This window comes from Opisthocomus hoazin, chromosome Z, assembly GCF_030867145.1.
Source record: "Opisthocomus hoazin isolate bOpiHoa1 chromosome Z, bOpiHoa1.hap1, whole genome shotgun sequence".
Classification (NCBI taxonomy): domain Eukaryota; kingdom Metazoa; phylum Chordata; class Aves; order Opisthocomiformes; family Opisthocomidae; genus Opisthocomus; species Opisthocomus hoazin.
In genome coordinates this window covers 55,792,674-55,814,993 of record NC_134454.1, presented here as the reverse complement: position 1 = coordinate 55,814,993, position 22,320 = coordinate 55,792,674, and the positions used below count along the sequence as shown (strand labels likewise).

General features: G+C 41.1%; 1 protein-coding gene across 11 annotated transcripts in view; it reads right to left on the bottom strand.

The window, feature by feature from the left end:
- TJP2 (tight junction protein 2) overlaps window positions 1-22,320 on the bottom strand; it is a 67,382-nt gene that overhangs the window by 13,726 nt on the left and 31,336 nt on the right. For 10 of the 11 annotated variants that reach the window (XM_075447232.1, XM_075447235.1, XM_075447234.1 and 7 more), the window contains 8 exons: window positions 9,322-9,375; window positions 7,206-7,330; window positions 4,833-4,935; window positions 3,486-4,065; window positions 1,841-1,944; window positions 1,532-1,685; window positions 426-534; window positions 173-312 (listed from right to left, as the gene is read on the bottom strand). In XM_075447232.1, the coding sequence (XP_075303347.1) occupies window positions 173-312; window positions 426-534; window positions 1,532-1,685; window positions 1,841-1,944; window positions 3,486-4,065; window positions 4,833-4,935; window positions 7,206-7,330; window positions 9,322-9,366 (1,360 nt within the window). In that variant the 5' untranslated portion in view covers window positions 9,367-9,375. Of the gene's footprint in view, window positions 1-172; window positions 313-425; window positions 535-1,531; window positions 1,686-1,840; window positions 1,945-3,485; window positions 4,066-4,832; window positions 4,936-7,205; window positions 7,331-9,321; window positions 9,376-13,238; window positions 13,347-22,320 lie in introns of those variants that run through there. The other variant, XM_075447230.1, reaches the window with a different exon arrangement.

Genomic DNA, 22,320 nt, shown 5'->3' with positions numbered 1-22,320 from the left:
ATCTCGGGTGTTTCTTCTCTCTCTGTACCACAAAGTAAAGACAGCAGACCTTTTCTCTGCGTGTCAGGATGGGGTTGACATGAAGAGTGTACTGGATATGTCAGCACGATTGGGGGAGTAGACATTATGCAGCCAAGGAAAAAAAGAGCCATCAAAAACTTAAAACTCTGACCTGCAGAGTCATCTTGGTACTTCAGTTCTTTGTTTGTGTCTACAACTGTAACAGCAGGAGTAGCAATGTCACCACTTGATTTGAATAGTGTAGGCATTGCTCCCATCCTGGACATCCTACCGGATGCATCATCTTTTGCACTAAAAGAGAGAAAAAGAAAAAAAGCATAGTGAAATCAGATAAGAATGCCATGTATTTTAAGAATTTCTTTGACAAGCATTAGGAACATGGACTAGAAAAGACCATTTCTTACTTTGGTTTCTCTTTCAGCTTTTCATTGGATGAATGCGAATCTAGATCAGAATGACGTAATCTGTCATCTTGAGGGGAGAATGATCTGTTTGACTCTATTTCAGAAATGTCTATAAAGAGAGCAGCAAATCAAGAAATGCAGGATTTGTTTAAATTATCTGCGTATCTGATCACTACATTTATTTACAAAGGTTTCACATATATGATACGCTGAACTTTTAAGCCTACTCCCGTTCCAAGTTAGATCTGTCTAGGGTTCAAAGAGTTCTGTAATGCCTTTTAGTACTTCCACCCCCTCATCCCCCCAAAATATTTTGGGAAGGTTTCACACAACCTTTAGGAAACACACTCACATCACACACAACTTTGAGCATATCACAGACTAGTGTTAGCAGTCTTTTATTTGAGGTCTCATGGAGGTTCCCAAACAGACGACCACCTTCACATTAACAGTCCTCACATCATTACCGCTTTTCAGTGACAAAAGAAACAGAGTACCCCTCAGAATCGCACCGTATCTCAGTCTTCACAGTAAAACTTACAAAAAGTTGCATCCAGTACTCTGCAATCAGAGAAGCAAGTACCTTGCACTAAGTAATGCAAGATCCTGCTCCCCCAAACATCCTGAGCTCATACACTGTGCGAGATCATTTGTATAGAATAGATACCGGAAATATAAACTAGTTGTCCGGGAGGGACTTAAATCTCCTCTTGTCCTGACATTTTTTCCCTCCTGTTGAATGCTGTCATGAATGTTGATATCCTCAGGAGAGACTAGTCAAATTCACTTGTTTTTAAAACTGAAGTCTTTTATTAAAGCAAAAGACTTGCTTGTTCTGAGAAATAAGATTGATTTTTGCCAAACCAGCATTGCTGCTTCTATCTCTGCCCCCACCCAAAATGTAATTATACAATTACTACAAAATTCTTCTTTCACCTAAAGAAAGCGGGCATGATGCTTAATTGGCTGTTACTTAGGCTTGTTTGTGTTTGGGTAATTTTTTTGTTTTTGTTTTTAAAAACAACCTAGTACCACTCTACCACAGCAAAACACTGTAAACATTCTGCACAGAGCCCAGAGCTTTTTATCCACATTAAAAATCTCACCATCCATTTCTGAGTCACTGTCGTTCAGTGAAGGAATGTTGAGCAGTGTCTGCTTTCTGTCCCTGAGGACAACCAGCTGGAGCTTCCCCCGTGACTTCTCAATCAGTTTTCGGGCATCAGCTAAAGACATGTTCTCTGTCACTGTACCATTGATCTGGACATAAAAAGGCAACAATAACACTACAAGTAGGCAATCAAGTCCGTATGGTGCTCAAGTTTAATAGTGAACTTGAGTACACCGTGACTCACTGCAGAGTAACCACTATAACAAGTGCCTGCTGAACTGCTAGCAGTGTAACCAGAACAGACCTTGAGAATGATATCCCCTTCATGAAGGTTGCCATCTTTGGTTGCTAGGCCAGTTCGGGTCATTTCTTTTATGAAGATCTGACTTCCAAGCCGGAGGCCATATTCTGGAACCAGGAAAATAATCCACTGTATCTTAAAAGGTGAGCGAGGATGCATTTTTTTAAAACTACACAGTGTACATGCAGCACATCCCATTACACCGTGAGAAAAGAGAAAGAAAAAAAAATGCGAACCTAGTAAACCCAGTTAACCCTAGGCTAACTCTCCTATTTCTGTGCTGTCACCACAGTAAGAACAAATAGGAGTCCAAAAACAATCACAGATGGATCACTAGTCTGCACCTTCAACAGCAAAACAATGCCTTCATTCTGGAAGTGCTTATTAACATGCTGGACTAGATCCTCTCTCTGTATCCTATTTTGCATGGCGTGGAGATGGAAATGAGTCAAAAAGCACTAACAGAAGAGCCAGGATTTTTAACAGCTGCAGCATGCTGACCCTGTCCTATCTGTACCCCAGTGTTTCAGTTGTTCCAGGTAAAGGATTCCCCTCACCCACCCCCCCTTTATTTGCTGCTTTGATCCAAGTTACTTGGATCAGTATATTTGTTACTTAAAAAGAAAGGCAACACTCTTAAAACACGCACATGCTAGAACAACAGAAAATGAAAGAAACAGTTGTCTGCTTTAAAAAAATCACCACATTTGAGTGAGTCTGCATAGTATCCATACCAATGGCTGAAATTATTGCAGAATTACTAGCAGCTACATACAGAACTTAATAAAGACATGGCAAATGTCTCCTTATTTGTATACCCATGTGCATTATCTTTACAAGTAGAATCATCATATGAAGGGGAAGAAGAGGAAGGAGGGAAAGAGATCCTTGCTAGAGTCAATGAAAAAAGTTTAGCTCCTGCATACAAAGCTTACATGAGCAGAAAATTCTTACAAATTGCAACAGGGCAGATTAGAAAAAAAGCAACCACCCATAAACCCCCCCCGAAACAAAAGACCACGATCCCCCCCCCCAAACCTCAAACAGAAGAGAATGCACAACCTAATCTCAGATATGCATTATAGCACAAGAGTCTTTATTTCACAGCACAAGAAAGATCCGGCTTTTGGCTTTCATTTACACACTCCAATATGCAGCAAGGAAATGCTGTTTCAGCTGTTGCTATTTCAGTGTTCTTTAACTACATTCTGAAGTATTCAGAACCAAACAACCCTTGGAACTAATTTAACTATACTGAAGGGAAGAAGTAAGTGCACTATTAGAGGCAGAGTCTACTCTTCACCCTTTTGTAGATGTGCCAAGTGTAATCTAAATCATGATCAGATCCATGTTTCCCACCAGAACCAGAAGAACAGGGCAGAGAAAATGGAAAACCAAAGGACACAGTGGCTTGAAAAGACTGAAATGATATGGGTGAACAGTTCTTTGTTCAAAGGTAAAGTTCAAGGTGCTGGGGAAAAAAGCACCCCAAACCAGCCAGGAAGAACAAAAGAACAACTTAAGCAATCAGTTAGAAAACTCAACATTTAAACCTGTAAAAGCAGAGACTATTCAGCTCCCTTCTCTTGCTCACCAAAATAGCATGCTGTATTAAATGTCAGTTCCTCTCCTCCCCTACTATACCTACCTTCATTTTGTCTGCCTTTTGTTAAGAGAACACTGATCGGTCCACTGTGATCCTGCGGTCTTTGGTACTCATGTTGATGGTGTCTTTCAGGTGAAGGACTTCGCGAACGAAGCCTGTCCCGACTTCGACTCCTCAATTCCCTCTCATATCTAGGATCAGGTTGAGATCTGTGACTATAACCGGGTGGGCTGTAGTCTCCTCTGTAGTCCCGCTCATAGCCACCATCCCTGTCGATGCTCCTTCCCCTGCTCCGATCTCTTCTATAGTCTCGATCCAAGCTCCTGTCAACACTCCTACCACGACTTCGATCACGGCTGTAGCTGCATTCCCTATGGCGGTCTCTGCTTCGGTTACGCCCTCTGTCTTGTTCATCTCTGTAGCTCTGATCCAGGCTGTTTCCCCAGCTTTGGCTGCGCCCTCCGTTACCACTATGCCAGCTTCTGTCGCTATAGCCACTTCGCGCACTTTTGCCATCAAATTCTGCATGGTCATCCATTACATCTAAAGCTCTGTCCTCATAGTCAAGGGAGGGGCTTCTCTTCAACGCAGCAGCCTGCACTTTCCTTGGTCTTTTCACTACCTGTTCAGTGCAATACAAAACAAACATAAAACCCTCTCCAATGGTCAGAATGTGAAATTGAACAGATGAACATTCTTCTCACTTCACTTAGAGGTTGGGAACAAAAAAAACAACCAACCCCCAACAATGTTCTATTTCCAGAACAACCAGGAAATTAGATTATTTAGATGTGCAGAAGAAAGACTTACTAACTGGGAGGATACAGAAGAGCAAAAGAATTAAAAAAAAAAAAAAAAAAAAAAAAAAAAAAGCCCAACAAAAAAACCCCCAAAAAACCACAGATCAGCAACCACACTCTTCTACCTCTGCAAGAGTGAGAGTAATGAATACTTTATTCTTCTTCTAGATTACTTCCAAAAACTATGAAAAGCCCCCCAAAAGAAACAGTTGTAGATGCCTCTCTCAACTAATGAAAGCCAATCTGGACAGAAAATTCTTTGACGAGGTCTGTGTATTCAGGGCTCCATTTGCCTCACACAACTTTTGTTTTTTTCCAACTACCACCCGTTATTCAGTACAATTAAAGATTGAGGACATACATTTTATTCCCAGTTTTTCAACAGGATAACCTTGTGACACTTCTTTAATTTCCCTTTATTTCCCCTGTAGAAGCTATGTCTTTGCTTTATTTACTTTATACATTCTATTGGGCAAAAGCGTGCTTTGCTTTATGCATGTATAGTACATTTCACAGAAGAAAACCAAAACCTTGATTGGTTACACAGGTACATACACAGGTAGAGTGAATGCATCTGTAATTTACTTACAATGGTGGCCACTTTTCCACTTTTCCTAAGCTGCTGGACTGCAAAAGAATGTGGAACATTTTCCATTGGGGTCCCGTTAACCATGACCACTCGATCATTTTCTCTGGAAGAGGGAAGGGTGGGGGGGAAGGATTTAAGAGGAGTCTTCATGAAAACATTTTCAGGGGGAACCTATGGATTTCATTCACTTTAACAGAGAGTTTTGCTTAAAAACTGTCTTTGTTATTACAAGCACTACAATATCTGAATACTAGAAGAAGCTTTCAATGTTTAAAAATTAGAATTTGGGTAGCGGTGCGTATCTTTGTACATGTACTATGTCCAGTTTAAGTACCTTGCTGTAATGTCAAATAAAATTTTATTTTTAAGAGTATTTGTGATGACCATCAAAACGTCTATTCTTTTTTTTTTATTATTCTTTCAGGAGTCCTAGTCTTTCTCACCTAGTGCTAGATTTTTTTCACACCATCATAAGAATTTCAAGAGGGCTTCAAACTGCTGCAGCCATAACAGCGTTCAGACAAATCTTGACAAGCACCACTGTAGTATGCTTATCTGAAAGACTGGCATTCAGGTCCTAACTACTCTGAAGAAACGTAACTGGGAAAGGGGGAACCCAACTAAACTATAATACACAAAAAGTCCTCCATGCCCTAAAACACAGGTCAAAAGAGATTACTAACTTATTTATGTAGACCTCCTGCATGTCAAATAGACCAGTAAGACTTAACTCAGTCACCCCCAGGAGACAGCTGCATTAATTAAAATACATCAGAAAGGCATTTCAGTGCAAAAAGTGCAGGAGATTAAAAAAAACCCCAAAATCTACCACTCCTCGTATTAGTTTATTCTGGTGACTATTCAGTTTCTAACCTTACAGTCAGAGCATTAGCTCAATCAATTACTAGTTACCGTGCCATTTTCTGCTAGATAAAAGAAACCTTTAGTACCCATTATTTTCTCTTCACTGTAATCAAGTTACATCACAATCTTCTTTTTAAATAAGAAGATTACATACTTTAAGCCTCTCTTTGTAAGGCACTTTCTGTAACTCCTGAATTACTTTTGTGTCTCTTTTCATATCCTTCCAATTCCTTTTACTGAATGAGTATGCCAGAACAGCATCCTATATTCCAGTATCAGTTTCATCCAGGCTTTATGTGAGAGTTAAAACAGTTCTTTTCACAGTCCATACATCCAAAGACAGTATCAAAGTTAATGCTGTAACACTGTATCAAGAGCTCCCAACTATCTACACTCACTCTACCCTAAAAAGGATTGCAGGATTGTAATTTCCCCATACTCTGAAGGTTATGACTATAGTCCCTGGTTTGCTGGAGAAACGGCTTTGCCTTCAGTTTTCTTCAGAACGTGTTTTGTCTGAATGTGCCCAAATTGGTCAGTATTGCCTTGTCATCATCAATTTACTTAGTATCTTACATCATCTATGGACATGATTTTATTCCCAAATCACAGGCAATTACGGAACTGGATGGATGAGAGTGGTACTGTGCAGGGATCACTGCTATAAAACAAAAGTTTGGTGTGTTTATTGTTGAGCATGGTTTATTACCTGCCTCACAATAATCCTTTTATCCAGTCCTTCAATAACTACCCCCCGTCAGCTTTTCCATCACCTCACCAAAAGTTAATGTTTGGCAAAATGGCCAGAATCTACTCTTTTGCATTACTATTACTGCATAACTTTGGTATTCCTCCTAGTTGTCTAGTCCTCATCAGCTATTAAAGGTGAAAAGATGAAAACGCTGCCACCAGTGGGCTAGAAACTGTTTATCGCAAGGAGGACTATATAAACACTTTACTAAGTATTTTTTTTCTTTCAAATGTAAAATAAATATTTAGTGAACACTTCTGTTTCTCTTCCTTGCCCCATTATTGCTCCTGACACCTTAGGAGAGAAGACCTTGCTTTGGGATGACTTAAGCCATTCTCCTGAAAACTACGAATTGATCACTAAATGTGTTTCCTGGAGGAAGAACTGGGAGAATGTTTTAAGACACTAAGTATTTCTACTGTTTCTTTAAAAGAAATGAAATCTTAAGAGAAACATACTTAACTGTAAAAGCTTTTCAACACCACTGAAATTTAATTTCTTACAAAATAGCAAATAAAAACACCTCCGTGTGGAGTTTGTTTGTTTTGGGTTTTTGGGCAGGGAGTTCTTGTGGGTTTTGGTTTTTTGTTCGTTTGTTTGTTTTTAAATTTGAAACAAACATCTAGGTTTTCAAGAGGGCATCAAATCTTGTGTGGATTAAATCACCAGGATTTCAACCAAGCGTGTCTGAACGTTTTACGTGTTCTACAGCCATGCGCCTCAAAATATGCCAGACAGAGAAATAAGAAATTGCTTACTGGAGTAATCCATCTGCTGGACCACCTGGGAGAACATCTGAAATGACTATCGATGTTTCACCATTTTCAAAATGAGGGTTATCTCTGCCGCCAGAAACTGCAATCCCAAATCCTCGTTTTGAATCCTTTACAACAAAAACAAATACAACAAAACTCAATTCCATCCACATGAATTTTGATAGGGAGTAAAAAGAGTAACATGAATGTTCCTGTGATGGCACTCTACCTAGATATTGTTTAAAATACGATAGTTGTGCGCAGGGAGTTGCAGAAATACACAGCACCTGTAGATTTAGAAAGGAACAGGTTCACAAATCCATGTAACAAGACATGTTCCCATGTTCCAAAACCTCAGTCTGTACAGCCTTGTGATCATTAGTAATGAAGCAAAGGAATCACAAACTTTGCCTGCATTTTGCTGCACCATCCCACTGGTTATTCATATCAAATTTATTGTTAGATAAGTATATTTTGTTAGTGATGCCTGAGAAACAGGAACAGCTTTTCCAGGATCTCATCTTTATTATGACTGCTATCTAGTTTGTAATAACTACTTACTCCTCGATCAAACTAAACAAGATATGGCCGATTACAAAAAGCAAGCAGTGAACTTTTGAATTATCTGTAATTATGCTCTCTCACAATGAACTATTTTAAAGATGTCATTTATGTCAAACCTGTTGTCACAGAAATATCAGATCCATAAGAGCCCTAAGATGGCATCCATAAAAACAGGGAAATACTTAACAGCGTGCGAAGGAAGCATGTCTGTAACACTAGGCCTGAGAACTGTTAGCGTAACTGAACTGCAAATAAGAAGGTGTGCAGAAACCATACATTTTGTTAAACACACAGGTTTAATTTTATCAGCTATTTAACATACACCTCCTATGACTATAAAACACAAATTATGCCACATTTAAACAAAACATTTTAACATAGTGGCAAAGTAACACACCAAATTAAAGTGGTGCTTTTCCTCCAACTGACACTCAGCGTGTGTAGTTCATTACATGCCAGGTCGTGTTCCACTAATGTCAATTTAAGTGGTTATTTCTTTCAGGAGGAAAAAAGAAATGTGTTTTTTTTTTAAACAGCACTTCACTTGCTACACCTTAAGTTTTACAGGAAGCAGTTCAATGCTTCAAGCCAAAATAATACAGAATTCAAAATACTGGTAAAATTCATTGGTAGTGGCTGATGCAGCAAGTCTATCAGTCCTTTGCCACTTCAGTAGCATAAACCTGTCTCTGAGGCAAAGCAGTAATGCTCGTTTACACAATATTCAAGATCTGAAAAGTTGGAAATTACAGGAACTAAGGTCTGCTTCTGCAATGTTTCTCCTGTCTACCTCTGTAACCTGAAAAACAATCCCTTCTCAACAAATTCAGCACATAAAACAGGCTGTGTAGGTAAGACTGCTATTTTACCTTGGGTCATCAAGTTTATTTCATTGCAGAATGTATAAAAAAAACATAAGCAGAGCAGTAGAAGCTGCTCACTGAACCCAGACTATCAAAGCAGCTGGGAAGACGACCGCGGCCACCAACGCGCACATCCTGTACCATGGTGCGGCAGCCTAGCCATTACAGAGCTCAGAAACAAGCAGTCTACTTTCTTTAACTCAGAAGGACTCCATATAATGAGATATTTCCTCTTTTCTTGGAGGAATTTTTAAAAGTGGCATCTATAGTCCATGTATTTTAGAAATTTTGATGACAGTAGTCTTCCATTAGATTCTACACTGGTGGAATCATTCAGTGATTATAAAGCTTGGGCATTAACCACAACTGTTTGACAGAACCATCTGCTTTGGTTCTAAGGTTATTCCATGATGAATTTAGCTATGTGGCTGGCATGTAGTATATTACACTGTAATTACAAAGACCAAACAGCAGCAAATATAGCACTTAAATTGTTAATTTAATTTACTCTTAACATTAAAGAGTCACGCTATTTTAAACCTTAATTGTTAGTTACTCATAAATGTGATTTGGACAATGAATTAATCCTATTCTAGACTCAGATATGCTAATAATATCTATCGCAAAACATATTTAGACTAAGCCAGTGCTAGAACATTTGAAAACTAAAAATATAACAGGCATTCACTCACCTTTTGTAAGGTCACAGTGTACTGTTCCCATATGAGCTCTTCCATGCCTGGGGCCTGTTGCACACAGAAACCAATTAGTAAAACACAAAGCATACAACTATCTAAATTAAAATGTGAAATACCCCATTAAAACATGGGTATAAAAATACCATGCATATTCTAATAACTCAGTAGAGTTAGTATGAAATGTATGTATTTCAATTAATGATGATTTTTCTTTAAAAAGGAAAAAAAAAATATCTAAAGGTCTAGGGTGGTAGAATGCCTTCACATTTTACCTATGTAGCAGCTCATTCTGATTTTCAGAAGTCTCATTCAGCAAAAGCATTAAACTCAGATCACACTAGCATTATTTAGCCCTGATTCAAATAACACACAAAGTACTTAAAGACGACCTTTCCATTCCAGTATGCAATAAGATTATCAGTTGAAACTGAGGTTTTCAAAATGAACTAGTCTTCAGATCTTTTGCTTCTTGTTCATGTGGATTTAATAAAATGTTTCGCCGACTATGAATTACATAACTGAGCATTTAGTAAATTAAATTTTACAGGAAAACACAGGGTATTACTATATAGCACTGGTATATCCATTTCTGTGACACTTCTCAGAAACATTTTTTCCCACATTTCCAGTTAAAAACTGATCCTGAACTCATCAGTTTATCTTGCATGATATAACCTGAAATCTTTCCAACATAACAGCTTAAAATATAATACAGAATAATCACCCAGCTGTGATGCATCATATAGTGCACAGTCCCTTCAGTGCTTACCCTGTAAAACGAGGACAAAAATGAGCTGCAATATTTCATGCACTGCAAACATTTCAAAATGCAAAGCACCCACAGCAGAATAACAACACTGGTATCGCATGACTATGAGCATGCACATAATCTAGATGTAGGTTTATTTGTTTTTACTGCTAAAAGTGGTCTTTTTCTTGGGAATCTGAGAGTTTGCTCAGAAAACTGAAGTTGAGACAGAAGCTCAGTTTTGAATTAACAGTCTCTTTAAAGGCATCAAAGGGATTACTGGCAACTAAACTCCAAGAGGCAGAGAAGTGACACAGGAAGAGTATGCCTGTGCTTTAAAGCTTCCCCCGTATTTCCAGAGTATAAGCCTTCTGGCAATAACACAACTGCGTCTCAGATGCAAAGAAGCCCAAAGAACCTGGATTCTGAGCTCCCCAAAAAGGAACTAGGTTTACATTTTCCATTACACATTCACTGCATTGAAAAACAAAATCAAAACATAAGTCCTGCTCACAGTTCCTGAGTGAATATGCAAAACGTTCAACATTCTTACCAGGAATTTTTCAACGCTGAACAGTGTTAAATTTCCACTGTTCTCCCAGAAAATGAGCAATGCTCTCCAGTTTCCAGAACCTTTTGGGCATTATTAAAAAAATTATTTCAAATAGCTGGAGAAGAGGATGGCTTGTATTAAAAATAATACAAGGAAGTATTTCTAAACTTCTACTAGTCTACATCAGACCAGAAGGAGTGGCATTTGTAATTATTAGGACTAAAACACGTACGTCTTGGGTCAGTGAATTACTCTGCTGAAGCACACAGTGAAATTATTTTATCTGGTATTCCCATTTAACCTGCTGGCATGTCTAACGCTTCACCTAACCGACACTGAACTGTGTGTTCCCTTACACGGAGAACTGTCCGTAAGTAAAAAATGTCTCCTTAACTAAGCACTTTTTCTGAGCTGCTGTGATGCTGCGGTAAATAGAAGCAACTAGGCTTGCTTGTCTGGCATGTATGAAAATGTGTGAACAGTTTACCTACTACTGACCTTGGCTACACCATCACTGTCCTGCTTTTCTATATGATATTTTTAAGCTCTGCAGAAAACCAGTCTGTGCTAAAGAAGGGCCTCAGTGTCATTTAAATTTCAGTTGACTTCACTGAAGAAAGTTTTAGAAATGAAAGTATCAAATGACTCGCAAAATTTGAAGGACAAGCAGGTGTGTTCAAATTTTGTAGTAGCAGGGGAAATGGAAAATCTTTTCTGTCCTTCTCACTGCACAAAAGGCCTCAACAACTTAACATATGTAACAGGAACATCACTTAAATTCAGTTTGCACTGCGTGCAGTTCTTACCAGCACTACCTCACAGCCTAGAATACTGAGCCCAGCCCTGCACAGGCAAAATAGCAAGGCAGGCAGGACGCAGTCGATGAGAGCTTACTACCTGTGGGGAGAAAGAGGAGCACGGTTGCCTTACCCTTCCAGAAACTCTAACACCAGGTCTTTCAATACGCTGCTTACTAAAGGAAGGCCTGAGAAATGACTGCTTATTCAGTACAACACTGCATAAAACAGACTGAGGAAAGCACAGTAAAGATATTTGGGATGGATTTATGGGTATGAAACAGGTAAGTTTATGGGCATCTCCCTCCAGAAAACTAGGCCTCCCGCGAGCAGTGGCACAAGCAAAACCTTGTGGACAACGAGAGAGACACAGTGGGTAGTAAATCAACGCATCATAAACTAAGGTTATTTGGCTCTGACAAAAGTCTCATGGTATATAGTCACAGAAATAAGAATGGAAGAGAAACTACTGCCTACAGACACCACAATTAATCTTGCAAGATGTTGAGCCTATAGTATCATCTCATCTGGGCCTAGAAAAAGTTCCTCATACTATCCATGACGCTCTCAGGTACCTTCTGTGTAAATTTTGGGGGGTTATTTTTAGCTTGAAACTGTTAATGAACATTAAATAAAAGCTAATTAAATAACTCACTTTTAAATTCCTATTTTTTTGACTAATACATTTTTAGAAACTGCTCCTTGGGAAACTGTCTCCCATTTGCTGTTTGCTATATTAGCACAGGAAAGTACATCATGTACTTGCAAAGCTGATTTTGTGCAACGTAATTACCAAGACAACAGAACTAGTTCTGCCATACTGATAAAGCTATGCAGGCTCTGTAACACAGTTCAGAGAACTGAATGGTCACCTTGGAAGACCATAAGGCACAAAACACATCTATACTCCCTCAAATCTCTAGGCAATAATCTCTTTACATTATAAAACGTACTGCTGCTTGCCATTGCCACGATGCTAACCCATACTGACAGATGAGTGGAGAAGAGAAGATTGAGAGGGAGGGAGAGACTACAAATGTTAAAAATCATCAGTTGAGGACTTGATCAAAACTGAGATTGAAGTTGCTGAATTCTTGTATTCCTCATCTGCTAATGTGACTCTTCTGAGTGCATCAAGTGATGGGTTGCAAAAAGCCTCCATCACCTTGCCAATTTCTTCATCTGTAAGGAAACCCAAAGGGATCCTGAGCAGCCTGTGCATCCCTCACAGGATTGCAATTTCACTGGAAGACTGCACACCAAAACGCTGGAGAGAGAAAGGCATGCAAAAAGTTTAAGAACCCCACCTCCGGGTACTGACAGTAACCGATTTGCAAGCCTACCCAGGTTTCACAGACAGCAGGCTACTTGCAGTAAGTGCAAATTACTGTAATTAGCTAGTCTAAAATCGTTACCGACTAAAGTCAGTCCTTTTCTAATTAGAACACTGTAGTCAGGATTTGCTTAAATCTGCCTATTGCCCATATACCAAAACAACAGGTGCTTTCTACATACCCAAAGAAGACTGTTTGACAGAATCTTTGGCAGGAAACTAGTCAAAGTACTAAAATAATCTGTGTGCTACGAGCACTGTTGCAACTCTCACTGACAGTCACCAGAGATTCATGCAATTACTTTCTACTAAGAGACCACTACAGACAACTTCATTCACACTGAAAGAACAACAAAACGAGAATACGACCTGCCACAACAGTTATCTGGCTATAAAAGTGACTTGGAGAGGGGAGCGATATACGAGGGGAGGGGGATGGAAGAAAGGACTTGGAGCAAGATGCAACAAAAAGCAACTCACGTGCCCTTTCAAAATCCCCAACTTTCTGACTGCATGTGACCACATTCTCTGCAGAGCTTGAGCTGTCTTCATTGTTGCAGGATATAATCTGTGAGGGGACGCCGTACATCCCCGTCTTTTCATCCGTTTCCACCACTCAACACGGTTATGTAATTCTAATACAATAGTGGCCTACATACCCGAACAAATCCTGCCGTCAGTTTCACACAGAAACACATCAAAACCACAGTAGGGAAATCTACCAGGAGTTTAACTAACTCTCATTTAAGAGACCCCAGGAAAAAAGAGTACTGTAATTTTATGTTTGTTCTTTTTTAAAAAAATGAAGTGCCAGAAACAGATTGATACGTAGAAGTTATTCTTCTTCCAAGCATGTATGGATTCACCCCACCAAGAACCTACTTGAAACTTAAAAGAAAAAAGGCTTAAGAAGCACAGTGTAGATTATTTGAAAATTTGTATTCTGACTACAATATTTTATAGTAAAAGCTACCACTTGACTCCATTATCTCAGGTAATGCTGTGGTTTAGCAGCTTCTATCAAGTCTTAACAATTTAATTGCTGAATCCAGGAAGTCCTTACACAGAAATAACTGTATACATGTGGGCAATCCCTCCAACTGCACGTGTAAAGTTACATATGAACACTTGCAGAACTGTGGACTTGGCACCAGCAAGCAGAAAGGCAAACAAAATCATAATAGCCACAAATAACAGACACTCCCTCTACCCTAAAACATATAGTAAGGTATTTGTAAGAATGATAAGCTAATCATACAACTGAACAGATTACTTTATTGGAAAATAGGTCAAGCTATCAGTTCCATCTATGCTGCATGAATGCTGTGAAATGTAAGCCTTAAGCAAACTTTTCCCCTAGACTTCACGTAAGTTTCACAGGCAGTGAGCAGACAGGAACACATGCCAAGTTCAGTACACAATGCTAACCAAAACCTCCATCCATAGACTGCAGTTTGCATTACTGGAATAATTTTAACTGCTGAAGAGTAAGAATTCAGACAGCAATGGAAAATGTGGAGGGTTTTTTCATTTTGTCTTGTTTTTTAAGTTTTTTTCCATTTAAAAATCAAGACTGAATTTAGCGCCTGGTGTTTTGACAGTGACCTCACCTCTGCACTAGCCAGCAGAACTAGGATCAACACAAGCTTGCACCTTCAGTGCTGAGCTGCTGGGGCTGAACACTGTCCAGCCTGCACTGAGCGAGTCCAGGAGAAGCCGCTGACACCAGCCTCTGACTGGGGCTTCCCACTTCCAGAGCACATGTGTGGATGGATATAGTTTAAGACTGTCATTAGGGTTTGGTCAAAATAGTTTAGAATCTCCATCAACATTTCTAAAGAAAAAATTAATTCATCTGAACAGACTCACATTCACAGCCTCCAAAACTGTGTTTCAGATTTATTTATTTTTACAAAACCAGCAGCAAGCAGAAACACATGTAAGGATTTGAGACCTCTCTAGCCCTGTCTTAGCTCTCCTGCTCTCCTCCTCCTTCCCCTGACAAAGCTTCAACAGCACTCCAAATAGAGAAATATCACCAAAAAAAGACTGTGATGACACGGAGAACAAAAATGGTGGAATAATTGTCCACGAGCTATAGCAGTTGTAACAGTAAGTACTCTTCTTCCTTGATTTTGGACTGTTCTCTCTAAAGGAAAATGAGAAAGATGGATTGACTCACAGAATCACAGAATAGTAGGGGTTGGAAGGGACCTCTGTGGGTCATCTAGTCCAACCCCCCTGCCAAAACAGGGTCACCTACAGCAGGCTGCACAGGACCTTGTCCCCGCGGGTCTTGAATATCTCCAGAGAAGGAGACTCCACAACCTCCCTGGGCAGCCTGTTCCAGTGCTCCGTCACCCCCAGAGGGAAGAAGTTCTTCCTCATGTTCAGACGGAACTTCCTGTGCCTCAGTTTGTGCCCATTGCCCCTTGTCCTGTCACTGGGCACCACTGAAAAGAGCTTGGCCCCATCCTCCTGACACCCACCCTTCAGATATTTGTAGGCATTTATAAGGTCCCCTCGCAGCCTTCTCTTCTTCAGGCTGAACAAGCCCAGTTCCCTCAACCTCTCCTCGCAGGGGAGATGCTCCAGTCCCCTCACCATCCTCGTAGACCTCCGCTGGACTCTCTCCAGTAGCTCTTCATCTTTCTTGAACTGGGGAGCCCAGAACTGGACACCGTACTCCAGATGAGGCCTCACCAGGGCAGTGTAGAGGGGAAGGAGAACCTCCCTCATCCTGCTGGCCACACTCTTCTTGATGCACCCCAGGATCCCTTTGGCTTTCTTGGCAGCCAGGGCACACTGCTGGCTCATGGTAAACCTGTCGTCCACCAGGACACCCAGGTCCCTCTCCGCAGAGCTGCTCTCCAGCAGGTCCACCCCAAGCCTGTACTGATGCATGAGGTTGTTCCTCCCCAGGTGCAGGACCCTGCATTTGCCTTTGTTGAACCTCATCAGGTTCCTCTCTGCCCAACTTTCCAGCCTATCCAGGTCACTCTCAATGGCAGCACAGCCTTCTGGTGTTATCTACCACACCTCCCAGTTTGGTGTCATCAGCAAACTTGCTGAGGGTACATTCTAACTCTTCATCCAGGTCATTGATGCAGAAGTTGAACAAGACTGGGCCCAGTACTGACCCCTGGGGGACACCAAAATTTAAAAGGAACCTGAACAGAAACTTAAAAAAACAAAAAAATTAGGCAGTCTAGGAATGTTACTGCGAATTTTCTTGTGTAATCACAACTGGGTCTGCGAAGAGACTAATGAGTTAACAAAAAGAGTAAGGCTTTTGCAGCTGGGTACTTCATTTTGGAGGAAAACAATTTCTCTAGGATAGGAATTCCTCTATTAAACTTTTTTAAAGTGAAACGGAGAGAATTTTTTTTTTAAACTAACAAACAAGCACTGTCCCAGACACTATCTTATGACCTTTACCTGCATGCCTCTTTACAAAGGGTAAACTAAAGCCTAACTTCACCCCCAGCACAAGATTGCAGATGCAATTACAAGCTTCTCACATTTCACACCTATTTTATTTGACATCTATTATCCACAGACATTTAAAACTGAAATTCTTTTTGAAAGCAAGCTCACACCTTGGTTCTTTGTGGGAGTCCATCAGGACAATAAAACATTTGTGAATCATGTGGTGAAAAATAAATTGAGAACCAAGCATGACTATGTGCTCTATAAACTGGGACTGTAAAAAGAAAAGCAGAGCTCCCAGCAGGCTCAACAGAACCACCTCAGAATGCCACAACAAAGCCTTACAGCAGAAGGCAGCATCTCTCCACTCACCCAAGTGAAGAAAGCGCTTCCTTATCTTGGCATGGTCTCCCCAGAAGAAAATCTCACTAGAAGTTTTATGCCTAGCACGGTCTGTTTTGATCTCTTCCTCTCTAGCCAGCGAAGAAAAATGGTGATTCCTCATACATAATCTACACGAGGCTGTGTAAGTAAGCAGAAGGGAAACCTAAAGCAGTCTTGTCGGCTCCATTATTGAAGTGACACAAAAAAGAGGTCCTCTGCCCTGCGTCCCCTGCCACCCCTTCGTCAGCTACTACAGACTTGAGCATAAAAACTTTGAAAGCTGAGTTCAGGTTTCCCCTAAAGACAGAAAACTGAAAGTCACCCACCTGTAAAGGTGTGGACAGAGGCTCTTCCAGCCACTGATATGAGCAGCTAAATGGAGCGACTTCACAGCTGCATCAAGATGTCGGCAGCATACCTGGTCTCAAAGACCAGATACATTACCAGAGGATTCAGAAACTGCCCTCTTATGTCATCTGCCTGCATAAAGGCAATTATGACAGACAAAATTGGACAGCCCCAGATTTACGGGCATTCAAAGATACTGATAATACTTCAATTTCTGGAGGATCCTCAAGAGATCCCCTCAACAGACAGTGGAGGCTGAGTGAAATGAGAAGCAATTTGCGTATCAGTGCACGGTGTGAAGGTCTGCACCTCCTCTTTTCAGCTGTAGGCCATAGTCTACTAGGCTATTAAAGATGACTATGAACAGATGACCGTGTAACACAAGCTGCGCACCCAGAGTCTGCCAAGTATTGTTAATTACCATAGTGAAAAGTGACTGAAGACGAACAGGACCTTTACCAGGCCTTTCCCTTGCAGTAAAGAAGGACGCTTAAGCCACTGTGAAGTAAGAAGGCTCTGACTGAAGTGTTTTCACGAAGTATCTGCATATGGTATGGCAGATCTTTGGTTAGGATCTAGAAGGATGAGAAAAACTATTTACCCATGGATCTTTTACAATACAGCCAACATCTCACAAAAAAGGAGGCACCTCTTTTTGTATCAATAAATGTTCTAATTCAGAGAAGCATTTCCTACTTTTTGTGTACGCTCCTGCACCAATACAGCAACCCTCAGAAAAGCAACAGATCATTCTCAAGAAACAGGTTCCCAGAACGATGAAAGGCTCTTATTAAAGGAAGCGAAGTGATAAAAAACTGGTTTGCAAAAGATACCCACTAGGAGTAATGTGCAATTGCTCTTCAACAGGGCCGAAGGAGAAACACACATAAGGGACAAGTCCATGTTAAGAGATCATCAGTTCTACTTCCATATTCAAGTAAAATCAAGATGGTTGTTAACATCAAGATGGTTATCTTATCAGGATGCAGAAAGTTAGAAAAAAAAGAAAGTCACATCCTGTACAAGTAAAGATACCTTTGCACTGGAATGACAACTTTTGAAGGAGAAAAAAATTTTATGTAGAAAGGAGCTGTGCAGACAATCCTTTTTTCTCCTTCCCTACAAAGGGGAATTATCAGTTAGATACAGCCTTTGCTTCCTCCCAAATTACTTGACAAGAACAAATACCTTGCTAACAGAGCAAAGGTATTTTGCTCATAACAAACACATTCTTCATGTATTATCAGACCTTGTGTGGAAAAACATTTTTTTCCAAAATGTATTTACAAGCAGTAATCTCAAGATAAGGTTGTCTAAAAAGCCCTATTTAAAGAAAACATAACCTGAACATACTGTTTCTAATCGTTTGTTCTTCACAGATTTGATGAGCTGAATGTCATTACACAAAAACACAAACAGATCTGGTTTTAATGCAAAAGAAGTAACGAAGAAAAACTTTTCTTCATCATATTTCACTTAAAACCCACACTATACACTTTCTGTAATTTGTAAATTCTATATATAACAGCACTGGCAAATGCTACATAAGTACAACATGCCCATTCCAGGAATTCAAAGACAATCTTAAGTTGCATGAAAACTTTTAAAACCACCAAATGAGAACTATTTACTAGACAATAATTAAGGAGGTTTTTGTTTTACTTCTTTCAGCAACAGTTTGAATCCAGCATGACGACAACTCCCACAGTCATTACCTGACACTGTGCTCGGCACTATTTCACTACGAAATTTGCTTCCAGTTAGTAAAACTACTCCTTCTTAAAAAATATCCAGTGCCAAAGCTGTCAATTGCAGAGTCAAGGGCATAATTCAGGCTTCTTCACTTCAAGTTAAGTAGCCTATCCACCAAAATGCATTGTGCAAGGAAGCAAACACACAGATTCCCTCCATTTCTGTTAAACCCAAGTCTTGCACTGAAACAGCCCCTGCAATAGGAAAACAGGGGTCAGACTTCTCCCATTACGGGAGTTTTAGCCAGCTAACAGATGGGGGAAAATTGCATTCATTTCTACCTCTTGTTGCACTGACACTCCAAATGCCTTCTGGACTGCAAACTGAACTAGAAATCAGTCCTGCGCAGAACTGAGGAGATGCAGGGCAACAAAACTGTTCACTAGTCTATTAACAACATTAACTGACAAACACATCAAGGTCTTATTTGCATTGCAGCCCTATTACTAACATTCACAGCATAACACCCCAGATTTTGTAGTGCACAAAAACTTTTTAAAAAATAAGCCAAAGGAGATGGAAAAAAAAGTTGCATACACACAGAAAATCTCTGCTGATCTACAGCTTTGACAAGTTGTGTGCTTTTTAATTCAAAATATATCACTTAATCCAGCTCACAGCATGTCAATGACAAATGATGCTTAAACATAATGAAGAGTATCACACAACCTGCCTGTGACAGCAGTCCCTGCACTAGCATTCTTCAGATGGTTCACAATGACGAAATAGCATCCCCGGTTCAAAGTTTTGCAGAAATTTGCCCAAATGCAGGAAAAAAAACATCAAAAGAGAGGCAGGGGATCTGAGTTTTGCAAATGTGTAATTATTCTGCAATTCCAAAAAAATAAAGGGAATAACAGGTAACCTGGACACTGAAAGGAAGCCAGTAAAGAATGTGGTATTAGGCATCCTTTTGCTGGGTTACTGAGTAAATCACATAATCTCCAAATGGTTTTCTTTCAACTCTGTATTAAAGAAACACCTAAATAAAACTGGGGAGGCTGCATGTATAAATGTTGGAGTCATGCATATACTAGTCTCGGGGGGGGAGGAAAAAAGTCAACTGTTTTTTAGGGAAATTTTTATCTGTCCATGCCAGTAAGACACTGCCTAGGAAAACTGTTTCCTGTATATATTTAAAGCCAAACATTTACCAATTATATTGAAGACTTTCAGAAAACAGAACAAGCACTCTGAAAGTACAAAAGAGAAGAATCAAAAATTTCTTAAAACACTTTGAGTTCAAGTCACAATTCAGCTTAGAAATAGTTAATAAAAATCCAAGGTGGGGTGGGTTTTTTGTTTTTTTTTTTGTTTGCTTGCTTGCTGTCTAGATGCTTTCTTCTTCTCAGGCTCATTAACGTTTCCTTGCCTCTAGAAACAAGCACCTTTAGAAGGTTCACAGAAGACCAACACCCCTTTTCATCTCTGGTAACGCAGGTTTCTCTTACCAAACACACATATACCTCATTGGCTGGGTACAGTTTCACAAGATACAAACCAACCAACCACCTCCCTTTGACCATAAGAATTTCCACTCTCCTCCTGCTCATTTACATGCAGCCTCTTGACTCACTCCATGAATTCTGCTGTTTTACTCTTTAAAGAAGCCAAACCAGCTTCCTAAAATGTCAAGAAGCTGCTCATCTTTTTCACTGAATTACTCTACTGCCATTTCTGTGAGCTGAACTGGTTTGCCAAGGAACAGCTGAATATCAAGACATGAAGCAGAAGGAATGTGAGAACGCTGCACGTAAGATCAGCTCAGTCATCAGATGAATCTTCACCTTCAAGGATGTACCAGGGTAGAAAAGCTAGATTTTAATAAAGGGACAGATTAAATACGTAATCACAGAATCATTTAGGTTAGAAAAGACCTTTAAGATCAAGTGCAACAATTAACTTACCACTCTCAAGTCCACCACTAAACCACATCCCTAAGTGGCACATCTACATGTCTTCAACACCTCCAGGGACGGTGACTCAATCACTTCCCTGGGCAGCCTGTTCTAGTGCTTGACAACCCTTTCAGTGAAGAAATTTTTCCTCATATCCAATCTAAATCTCCCCTGGTGCAACTGGGGGCCGTTTCCTCTCATCCTGTCACTTGTTACTTGTGAGAAGCAGCCGACACTCACCTCACTACCACCTCTTCTCAGACACTTGTAGAGAGCAACAAGGTCTCCCCTCAGCCTCCTCTTTTTCAGACTAAACAGCCCCAGCTCCCTCAGCCACTTCTCGTAAGACTTGTTCTCTAGACCCCTCACCAGCCTCACTGCTCTTCTTTGGATGCGTTCCAGCACCTCAGTGTCCTTGTAGTGAAAAATGCAAAACTGAACACAGTACGCAAGGTGTCGAATAAAAAGGGATGATCACTTCCACGGTGCTGCTGGCTACACTATTCCCAATACAAGCCAGGATGCCGTTGGCCTTCTTGACCACCTGGGCACACTGCTGGCTCATGTTCAGCTGGCTGTTGACCAACACCCCCAAGATCCTTTTCCGCCAGGCAGCTTTCCAGCTACTCTTCCCCAGGCCTGTAGCGTTGCTTGGGGTTGTTGTGACCCAAGTGCAGGACCTGTCATTTGGCCTTGTTGAAACTCCCACAGCTGGCCTCAGCCCATCGATCCAGCCTGTCCAGATACCCCAGATCCCTCTGCAGAGCCTTCCTACCCTCAAGCAGATGGATACTCCCGCCCAACTTGGCGTAACCTACAAACTTACTGAAGGTGCACCTGACCCTGTCGTCCAGATCACTAATAAAGACATTAGACAGAACTGGCCCCAATACTGAGCCCGGAGGAACACCACTTGTGACCAGCCGCCAATTGGATTTCACTCACAGAATCACAGAATAGTAGGGGTTGGAAGGGACCTCTGTGGGTCATCTAGTCCAACCCACCTGCCGAAGCAGGGTCACCTACAGCAGGCTGCACAGGACCTTGTCCCCGCGGGTCTTGAATATCTCCAGAGAAGGAGACTCCACAACCTCTCTGGGCAGCCTGTTCCAGTGCTCCGTCACCCTCAGAGGGAAGAAGTTCTTCCTCATGTTCAGACGGAACTTCCTATGCTTCAGTTTGTGCCCATTGCCCCTTGTCCTGTCACTGGGCACCACTGAAAAGAGCTTGGCCCCATCCTCCTGACACCCACCCTTCTGATATTTATAAGCATTTATTAGGTCCCCTTGCAGCCTTCTCTTCTTCAGGCTGAACAAGCCCAGCTCCCTCAGCCTCTCCTCGTAGGGGAGATGTTCCAGTCCCCTCACCGTCCTCGTAGACCTCCGCTGGACTCTCTCCAGTAGCTCTTCATCTTTCTTGAACTGGGGAGCCCAGAACTGGACACAGTACTCCAGATGAGGCCTCACCAGGGCAGTGTAGAGGGGAAGGAGAACCTCCCTCGTCCTGCTGGCCACACTCTTCTTGATGCACCCCAGGATCCCATTGGCTTTCTTGGCAGCCAGGGCACACTGCTGGCTCATGGTAAACCTGTCGTCCACCAGGACACCCAGGTCCCTCTCCGCAGAGCTGCTCTCCAGCAGGTCCACCCCAAGCCTGTACTGATGCATGGGGTTGTTCCTCCCCAGGTGCAGGACCCTGCACTTGCCTTTGTTGAACCTCATCAGGTTCCTCTCTGCCCAACTTTCCAGCCT